At 36.2% G+C, this 11,332-nt stretch overlaps 1 protein-coding gene across 1 annotated transcript in view; it reads left to right on the plus strand.

The window, feature by feature from the left end:
- The window catches only part of LOC110462477, a 27,289-nt gene extending 21,318 nt beyond the window's left edge, over nucleotides 1-5,971 (plus strand). Inside the window, exons 8-9 of the mRNA XM_021516443.1 lie at nucleotides 2,171-2,277; nucleotides 3,019-5,971. Of these exons, the coding sequence (XP_021372118.1) occupies nucleotides 2,171-2,277; nucleotides 3,019-3,091 (180 nt within the window). The 3' untranslated portion in view covers nucleotides 3,092-5,971. The remainder of the gene's footprint in view (nucleotides 1-2,170; nucleotides 2,278-3,018) is intronic.
- The last annotated feature ends 5,361 nt before the right edge of the window (nucleotides 5,972-11,332 follow it).

The raw sequence follows: 11,332 nt of genomic DNA on the forward strand, positions 1-11,332 counted from the left end.
ATGTATAGTAGATCAGAAACATACAGGAAGTCAGTGTTAACATAATGTATAGTAGATCAGAAACATACAGGAAGTCAGTGTTAACATAATGTATAGTAGATCAGAAACATACAGGAAGTCAGTGTTAACATAATGTATAGTAGATCAGAAACATACAGGAAGTCAGTGTTAACATAATGTATAGTAGATCAGAAACATACAGGAAGTCAGTGTTAACATAATGTATAGTAGATCAGAAACATACAGGAAGTCAGTGTTAACATAATGTATAGTAGATCAGAAACATACAGGAAGTCAGTGTTAACATAATGTATAGTAGATCAGAAACATACAGGAAGTCAGTGTTAACATAATGTATAGTAGATCAGAAACATACAGGAAGTCAGTGTTAACATAATGTATAGTAGATCAGAAACATACAGGAAGTCAGTGTTAACATAATGTATAGTAGATCAGAAACATACAGGAAGTCAGTGTTAACATAATGTATAGTAGATCAGAAACATACAGGAAGTCAGTGTTAACATAATGTATAGTAGATCAGAAACATACAGGAAGTCAGTGTTAACATAATGTATAGTAGATCAGAAACATACAGGAAGTCAGTGTTAACATAATGTATAGTAGATCAGAAACATACAGGAAGTCAGTGTTAATGTATAGTAGATCAGAAACATACAGGAAGTCAGTGTTAACATAATGTATAGTAGATCAGAAACATACAGGAAGTCAGTGTTAACATAATGTATAGTAGATCAGAAACATACAGGAAGTCAGTGTTAACATAATGTATAGTAGATCAGAAACATACAGGAAGTCAGTGTTAACATAATGTATAGTAGATCAGAAACATACAGGAAGTCAGTGTTAACATAATGTATAGTAGATCAGAAACATACAGGAAGTCAGTGCTAACATAATGTATAGTAGATCATTGGACAGGTCAGGACCTGCCTGGATGTTAACATTTATCTATTTTGTCTTTTCGTATTGCAGAGTTATCTGCTCTTGTGAGCAGGTATTGATTGTTACGTCATTTGTTTGTGAGAGTAACATCATAAACTTTTGAAAAAACGACATAATTTTCTCACACAAACTAATGACGTAACAATCAACACCTGCTCAAAAGAGCAGATAACTCTGCAATACGTAAAAGATGGAATATACATATATGTATAGTAAAGAGCAGAATGCTGGATTACTTCCCTTTGTTAAAGGGGATATGTAGTCAACTAACACCCTAAAAATCACTCCAATATGGAAAATTTATAATGACATTACCTGAAGCTTATGTCCTGCTCTTGTCAATTTCTCGCCGTGAATTGTTCACAACCTAACTATATTATCATGACAGGTTTTGTGAAAAGATTATATAAAAAATCAACTTCGCTAAATTAAAATTCCCCAGCAACAAAAATCAGGTACATTGATTTAAAAAGACCCTTATTAAATTGCATTTGTTAATAACATCTAATGATGTCCGCTACAACAACATGAACAAGATCTTAGAAGAAAAGAAAATTCAATGTTTTTAGCTAGTATGCATTAGCATCGGGAGGATCTATGTTCTGATATTTGCAGTGGTATATCATGATATTATATTGTAAAGAATAACCATTTCACTGGCTTCAGTCTCTTTAGTGCCCTAGTTTTAACTTTTGTTATTTTTGAATTCTTATTTTCATTATCTACCCTGTAACTATAGAAACAAATAGCCAATATTACTGGATGCTGTAGCAGGACACCATCTAAACATGACTATACAGTTGACCATACCGAGCTTACTGTCCTGATAACCATAGTGTTTTAAAAACATCAACAGTACACACAAGATCTACAGAATATATAAATTAGTGGTGAAATGCATGTCAGTAATTTTGGCCATCTTAATCAGTAGGGCATGAGGGATAATGCCATGCTTTATGGTGCCTTCCTGTTCTATATTTTACTACTCAGGGTGCTTCAGGAAAACATTCTCATTGACATTGATTTGTAATATGTTCTCGTTTTACGGTGTAACCACTTACAAACGTTGTCCTGATGTCTTCTCTCTGTACGTTATATTTGTTGACAGCGGTATATTTTCCTGGAAAGAAAAAAAAGTATGACTTGTGAAATTACGTATTCAATGACTTGAACTAGAAAATAATGGGAATGGTTATCCTTTCAGAGTGCCGGCGATCTCATGCCGCCTCCGACAGCACCGGCCAGACGAAGTAGACACCACCAAGAACGCACGGGAAGTAGAGAAAGTCTGGATGAAGAAGAAGAAAGACGGTAGAAAAATCTTGTCTGCCTAAGAAACACTGTTGCATGCTCTTACTAGCTAGTGCTATAAAAAATAGTTCTTGTAATTCTTGGTCCCCAGTTTCTTAAGCTCCATGGTAGGTTTTATCCTTGTGTGAAGTCTTTGTGCTGACAGGATGCTATATACATCTAATATAGATAGAAACATTGCAGTTGACAAACATAAAAGTTGACATGAATATCAAGTTACAAATATACATTCGGGTGTTGTATGTGTATAGTGTATACATCTGATGTGTTGTGTTTAGTAGTGTGGGACAGTGTGCCTGATGATTTTGATACACAACTTAGTTTTATCATACAAAAGAGTGATTCTTTTTAACTTATGTGGAAACTTGGTGCTGTACTGAAATGATTTTTCACTTCAGAGCCCACACAAAAGATAACACTGAATTAAGATTAACAAACTAGGTTACATCGTATGTTATGATAGCTGATTTAATTTGTACGTGTCTTGGTGGTAATTGATTTAATTTGTACGTGTCTTGGTGGTAATTACAATGTTAACTATGTATTTAAAGTCTATTTTCAGGATATCCCAGACATTGTTCTTTTAAAGAGAAAATTCTAAGCACAGTGTAAAGGAATAAAACTTGTTTACAGCTGAAAAAGAAAATTTGCAAAACGAATGAATTCATTCTCAAAATACACTTTTCTGTGTAGTGTCTCACTGACACTTTTTGACCACATTTCCTCATTTTTGTGTTTCAGAATGATGGTTTCCAGATCAGAGTCAGAACCAAACTTTGGAAATGTGCAACAAAACAAAAAGACCTATGTTTGAAGTTTTTAGGATATGTTTTAACCTTTTGTTATAATTGAGATTAACTCTTAAAAAGGAAAAACAAATAGGAGATTATGTATATAAAAACACAAGACTTCTATATGCGATCAGATTTGTCTTACATTGTATACACACATGTACTTAAACTCCTGATATACCAGCACACTTACTTGTAATATTTCAATTTCACAGCTATATTTAATCTTTGTAGGTACTGTATGTTGTATGTGCTCAAATTGAAATTGCAAACAATGTCATTTCTGGTTGTGTGTTATAATTCACCTCTGATAAAAATGAACTACTGATAGTGGGTTCCGTCCTCCTGGTGACGGTGGTTTGGTATCATCAGGTCATATCATTGACTGGGTTCATTCATACGGACGTTTAAGTAGATCATACGAGAATGGATTTTAGTTTACTACTTTTGGTTGATCCCGTAATTATACTGAAAGTAAATTGATGAAATCTGTTCTGAAATATTTTTAGATATGTGCACACTATCAATATTATATTTTATCTCTCCTTTATCCTTCAATGTCATCAGATGGCAGGGATTTAGACTTGTTTACATTGTTGTTATGTACCATTGTTTGATGTTAAGTCTGTATCTGATAAGTCTGATCTGTTAAGTCTGGTCTGTTAAGTCTGTATCTGTAAAGTCTGTATCTGTTAAGTCTGTATCTGTTAAGTCGGATCTGTTAAGTCTGTATCTGTTAAGTCTGATCTATTAAGTCTGTATCTGTTAAGTCTGATCTGTTAAGTCTGTATCTATTAAGTCTGTATCGGTTAAGTCTGATCTGTTAAGTCTGTATCTATTAAGTCTGAACTGTTAAGTCTGATCTATTAGGTCTGTATCGGTTAAGTCTGATCTATTAAGTCTGTATCGGTTAAGTCTGATCTGTTAAGTCTGAACTGTTAAGTCAGTCTGAACTGTTAAGTCTGAACTGTTAAGTCTGAACTGTTAAGTCTGTATTTGTAGTCTGTATCTGTTAAGTCTGATCTATTAAGTCTGTATCTGTTAAGTCTGATCTGTTAAGTCTGTATCTGTTAAGTCTGATCTGTTTAGTCTGATCTGTTAAGTCTGATCTGTTAAGTATGTATCTGTTAAGTCTGATCTGTTAAGTCTGTATCTGTAGTCTGTATCTATTAAATCTGTATCTGTTAAGTCTGTATCTGTTAAGTCTGATCTGTTAAGTCTGATCTGTTAAGTCTGTATCTGTAAAGTCTGTATCGGTTAAGTCTGATCTGTTAAGTCTGATCTTTTCAGTCTGTATCTGTGAAGTCTGATCAGTTAAGTCTGTACCTATTAAGTCTGATCTGTTAAGTCTGTATCTGTTAAGTCTGATCTGTTAAGTCGGTATCTGTTAAGTCTGATCTATTAAGTCGGTATCTGTTAGGTCGGTATCTGTTAAGTCGGTATCTGTTAAGTCTGATCTGTTAAGTCTGTATCTGTTAAGTCGGATCTGTTAAGTCTGTATCTGTTAAGTCTGATCTGTTAAGTCTGTATCTGTTAAGTCTGATCTTTTAAGTCTGTATCTGTTAAGTCTGTACTGTTAAGTCTGTATCTGTTAAGTCTGTATCTGTTAAGTCTGTATCTGTTAAGTCTGATCTGTTAAGTCTGTATCTGTTAAGTCTGATCTGTTAAGTCTGTATCTGTAGTCTGTATCTGTTAAGTCTGTACTGTTAAGTCTGTATCTGTTAAGTCTGTATCTGTTAAGTCGGTATCTGTTAAGTCTGATCTATTAAGTCGGTATCTGTTAAGTCTGATCTAATAAGTCGGTATCTGTTAAGTCGGTATCTGTTAAGTCTGATCTATTAAGTCGGTATCTGTTAAGTCTTATCTAATAAGTCGGTATCTGTTAAGTCGGTATCTGTTAAGTCTGATCTGTTAAGTCTGTATCTGTTAAGTCTGATCTTTTAAGTCTGTATCTGTTAAGTCTGTACTGTTAAGTCTGTATCTGTTAAGTCTGTATCTGTTAAGTCTGGTCTGGTCTGTTAAGTCTGTATAACTGTTCCAGGATTTTGTTGACGACTATTAGTTCTGGATTACTCACACTTGAACTTACTCGGTCACATTCATATTATGATGTTAGGTTAGATAACTATTTTCAATTTTTCTCTTATTTAAAACTTGACATAGGTGCTTGTGTTTACAGTAGAAAGTGTAACACATATGTATGTATGTACGTGACTGTATGTGTGTACCAGGAAAGATGTCTGGTATTTACGGTACACACTTGTTTGTGTGTACAACAGGAAGTATGACACGTTTGTACAGGTGTGGGAATGTGTGTAACAGAATGTGTGACACGTTTTTGTTAAAGATAGTAAATTAAAAAGTAACTCTTACAGGTGGAGAGTAACAAAAAGCTAAAATATATATGTTTACAGCTGTTTTTATCATGAAACATTAAGTCCTTGTCTACAGGTGTTACATATAAATCCCATCTTGTGATGCACTTTACAGACATTCAGTTCAACATTGGTGTGTTAAATAAAACAAAAATAATTGAAAAACAAAAAATAAAAATAAAATATTGGGATCAATCTTAGCTTGCTATCAGCAATGATAAAAGCACAGAACCAAAATGAGAGATGAATATCTTGACAAGGGAAGTAAATGTAAATACAGAAATGTCTAATTTGTTTATTTTTCTATATACGATATATATGGTAGCATACTTTAAGTTAATAATTATTCGAAATTCTTACTCTTCTTCACGATTATAACTGATGCAGTGGTATCGCTTTGAGCTGTTGCATGTTTGGCCTGTGATAATAACGGTGAACGGAGAGTGAGTGAATTTTGTTTCATTCCATATCTATGAAGGATTTATCCAATAGGTTTTCTATTAAGGTAATAAAGATATGTTACTGAAAGTTTTCGTTTCTGTTGTAAAATTATTTAACTAAGCTGTAACATTGACGAGACATTTGGATAATCTGTCCGGTAAAACATGGACAGGACAGTTTGACAATCTGTCTGGTAAAACATGGACTAGATAGTTTGACAATCTGTCTGGTAAAACATGGACAGGACAGTTTGACAATCTGTCTGGTAAAACATGGACTAGATAGTTTGACAATCTGTCTGGTAAAACATGGACAGGATAGTTTGACAATCTGTCTGGTAAAACATGGACTAGATAGTTTGACAATCTGTCTGGTAAAACATGGACAGGACAGTTTGACAATCTGTCTGGTAAAACATGGACTAGATAGTTTGACAATCTGTCTGGTAAAACATGGACAGGATAGTTTGACAATCTGTCTGGTAAAACATGGACTAGATAGTTTGACAATCTGTCTGGTAAAACATGGACAGGATAGTTTGACAATCTGTCTGGTAAAACACGTACAGGACAGTTGGACAATCTGTCTGGTAAAACATGGACAGGACAGTTGGACAATCTGTCTGGTAAAACACGTACAGGACAGTTTAATAATCTGTCTGGTAAAACATGGACTAGATAGTTTGACAATCTGTCTGGTAAAACATGGACTAGATAGTTGGACAATCTGTCCCGTAAACACGTACAGGACAGTTCGACAATCTGTCCGGGAAAACACGGACAGGACAGTTGGACAATCTGTCTGGTAAAACATGGACAGGACAGTTCGACAATCTGTCCGGTAAAACACGTACAGGACAGTTGGACAATCTGTCTGGTAAAACACGTACAGAACAGTTGGACAATCTGTCCCGTAAACACGTACAGGACAGTTGGACAATCTGTCTGGTAAAACATGGACAGGACAGTTGGACAATCTGTCTGGTAAAACACGTACAGGACAGTTTGATAATCTGTCCAGTAAAAGACGTACAGGACAGTTGGACAATCTGTCTAGTTGGACAATCTGTCTGGTAAAACACGTACAGAACATTTGGACAATCTGTCCCGTAAACACGTACAGGACAGTTGGACAATCTGTGACAGGACAGTTGGACAATCTGTCTGGTAAAACACGTACAGGACAGTTGGACAATCTGTCTGGTAAAACATGGACTGGATAGTTTGATAATCTGTCCCGTAAAACACGTACAGGACAGTTGGACAATCTGTCTGGTAAAACATGGACTAGATAGTTTGACAATCTGTCTGGTAAAACACGTACAGGACAGTTGGACAATCTGTCTGGTAAAACATGGACTAGATAGTTTGACAATTTGTCTGGTAAAACACGTACAGGACAGTTGGACAATCTGTCCCGTAAAACACGTACAGGACAGTTGGACAATCTGTCAGGTAAAACATGGACTAGATAGTTTGACAATCTGTCTGGTTAAACATGGACAGGACAGTTGGACAATCTGTCTGGTAAAACACGTACAGGACAGTTGGACAATCTGTCAGGTAAAACATGGACTAGATAGTTTGACAATCTGTCTGGTTAACCATGGACAGGACAGTTGGACAATCTGTCTGGTAAAACATGGATTGGATAGTTTGATAATCTGTCCCGAAAAACACGTACAGGACAGTTGGACAATCTGTCCCATAAAACACGTACAGGACAGTTGGACAATCTGTCTAGTAAAACATGGATTGGATAGTTTGATAATCTGTCCCGCAAAACACGTACAGGACAGTTGGACAATCTGTCTAGTAAAACATGGATTGGATAGTTTGATAATCTGTCCCGTAAAACACGTACAGTACAGTTGGACAATCTGTCTGGTAAAACATGGACTGGACGGACGGACAGGAAAGTTGGACAATCTGTCTGGTAAAACATGGACATGACAGTTGGATAATCTGTCTGGTAAAACATGGACAGGACAGTTGGCCAATCTGTCTGGTAAAACACGTACAGGACAGTTAGACAATCTGTCTGGTAAAACATGGATTGGATAGTTTGATAATCTGTCCCGTAAAACACGTACAGTACAGTTGGACAATCTGTCTGGTAAAACATGGACAGGACAGTTGGATAATGTGTCAGTGAAAACATGGACAGGACAGTTGGACAATCTGTCTGGTTAAAACACGTACAGGACAGTTGGACAATCTGTCAGGTAAAACATGTACTAGATAGTTTGACAATCTGTCTGGTAAAACATGGACAGGATAGTTTGACAATCTGTCTGGTAAAACATGGACAGGATAGTTTGACAATCTGTCTGGTAAAACATGGACAGGATAGTTCGACAATCTGTCTGGTAAAACACGTACAGGACAGTTAGACAATCTGTCTGGTAAAACATGGATTGGATAGTTTGATAATCTGTCCCGTAAAACACGTACAGTACAGTTGGACAATCTGTCTGGTAAAACATGGATTGGATAGTTTGATAATCTGTCCCGTAAAACACGTACAGGTCAGTTGGACAATCTGTCTGGTAAAACATGGATTGGATAGTTTGATAATCTGTCCCGTAAAACACGTACAGTACAGTTGGACAATCTGTCTGGTAAAACATGGACTGGATAGTTGGACAATCTGTCCCGTACAAGACGCACAGGACAGTTGGACAATCTGTCTGGTAAAACACGGACAGGACAGTTGGACAATCTGTCAGGTAAAACATGGACTAGATAGTTTGACAATCTGTCTGGTTAAACATGGACAGGACAGTTGGACAATCTGTCTGGTTAAAACACGTACAGGACAGTTGGACAATCTGTCTAGTAAAACATGGATTGGATAGTTTGATAATCTGTCCCGCAAAACACGTACAGGACAGTTGGACAATCTGTCTGGTAAAACATGGATTGGATAGTTTGATAATCTGTCCCGTAAAACACGTACAGGACAGTTGGACAATCTGTCTGGTAAAACACGTACAGGACAGTTAGACAATCTGTCTGGTAAAACATGGACAGGACAGTTGGCCAATCTGTCTGGTAAAACATGGACTCGATAGTTTGATAATCTGTCCCGTAAAACACCTACAGGACAGTTGGACAATCTGTCTAGTAAAACATGGATTGGATAGTTTGATAATCTGTCCCGTAAAACACGTACAGGACCGTTGGACAATCTGTCTGGTAAAACAGGGACTAGATAGTTTGATAATCTGTCTCGTAAAACACGTACAGGACAGTTGGCCAATCTGTCTGGTAAAACATGGACTAGCTAGTTTGACAATTTGTCTGGTAAAACATGGACAGGACAGTTGGACAATCTGTCTGGTAAAACATGGACTAGATAGTTTGATAATCTGTCCCGTAAAACACGTACAGGACAGTTGGACATTCTGTCTGGTAAAACACGTACAGGACAGTTGGACAATCTGTCCCGTAAAACACGTACAGGACAGTTGGACATTCTGTCTGGTAAAACACGAACAGGACAGTTGGACAATCTGTCTGGTAAAACATGGATTGGATAGGTTGATAATCTGTCCCGTAAAACACGTACAGGACAGTTAGGACAGTTGGACAATCTGTCTGGTAAAACATGGACTGGATAGTTTTACAATCTGTCCCGTAAAACACGTACAGGACAGTTGGACATTCTGTCTGGTAAAACACGAACAGGACAGTTGGACAATCTGTCTGGTAAAACATGGACTGGATAGTTTGACAATCTGTCCCGTAAAACACGTACAGGACAGTTGGACAATCTGTTCCGTAAAACACTGACAGGACAGTTGGACAATCTGTCTGGTAAAACATGGACTAGATAGTTGGACAATCTGTCCCGTAAAAACACTAAATGAAAAGTTGGACAGTCTATCCCATAAAAACATGGATTTGATAATTGGTCAACTTCCCCTTAAAACACAGACAGGACAGTTGGATAATCTGTCCTGTAAAAGCACTGAATGGATAGTTTGATGATATGTCCCGTAAAAGCACCTTAATGATATTTGGACAGCCGGATTAAGATGAATCATCTTGTTGTTAATCAGGATCAAATATGATTAGATATAGGAAAACCAAGTAAGCCGAGCCGCAAGATTTATCTTTAAAATAAAATAAAAATAAAAAAAACCGCTTAATCTTGAAAACTTGCACTATTATAATTACAACATAAACACTTATATACAACTGTCTTTAAAAGTAACCATAGAAACGAAACCATTGTGTTCACTTCTGACTCGTTGAGGAGGGGACTTTATTAGCTCTTTAAATTGTTTTCCCCCATTTCTATGCTTTCGTATATTATAACTGTTGGGTTACTGAATGATATACTGTTTAATCTGGAAGTGTGATTATTGTACGTAGCTTTGTATAAAACCAAACGAGTTCCCATGGAGTTCTGTATACCCAACAACAACTACAGCTTCACTGTAGATTACATAGGAACAAGGCTCGGTCATACCAAGCTTTACCGACAAAAACTAAAGTCTACGCAAAATATTGCATAGAAATTATAGAACTGATAAACGTGTTATTCTTTATTTTAAAACGATTCCAATCAGACAAACTACTGAACATTTGCTGACATCTACTGTGTAATAACATCCTTAGATTCCCTTTCACGAAGGTTAAGTTGACCGAGCTTACCTGGTGGCGGTGTGTAGGTGCTGGGTGTCAGTATTTACTAATCCTCCTCTGACATGTACGATCATACTCCCTGTTTACAGACAGTCTATACTTGTACATCAGTCGTTAACTTTCTGCTGATGAAGTTTACATGTCACAAATGATTCACTTATAGATCCTATTTCGGGACTTGGTGGACAGATAGATATGTCCTGTTGATGAATCACGTGACCACGGTTTACATCTCTCTCCGAAGCGCATTAGATTATAAATAGTGGCCCTGACTTATCCGATTAGTGATCCTTGTTTATATCTTTAAGAAATATTTCTCAGACTTAACTAAATGTAGATGTCATGTCATGTGTTTATCCGTTACACAAATATATTTTTTATTATTTCATTACATGTTTTGATTATCCGTTATCAAGAAAACATCATAATATGAAACGAAATGCGTTCATTATGAAATGGCAACATAACCGCACTAGTTGATTAAGTCCGTTTCTTCGTCCAAGTTTTACAGACGAGTCTGTTGTGTTGATAGTTATTAAAACAAATTTAATGATTAATCAATTATTAGAATAAGAACAATATGTTTTTTTAGAATTTAAACAAAAACATTTGTGAATTATTACTTAATCAGGTAAATTGTGTAATCAATTATTCAAACAAGTATAGTACGTCATTGTATTCATTGGATAGACTTATTTCTTGTCAAAATGTTTAACGCTTTAAGAAAAAAATACAAATCACACACCCAAATACATATGTTTTGGCTTAAATTTGATATACAATCGCGGCTCCGTGG

The sequence above is a fragment of the Mizuhopecten yessoensis genome, unplaced genomic scaffold (genome assembly GCF_002113885.1).
Source record: "Mizuhopecten yessoensis strain PY_sf001 unplaced genomic scaffold, ASM211388v2 scaffold1461, whole genome shotgun sequence".
NCBI lineage: Eukaryota > Metazoa > Mollusca > Bivalvia > Pectinida > Pectinidae > Mizuhopecten > Mizuhopecten yessoensis.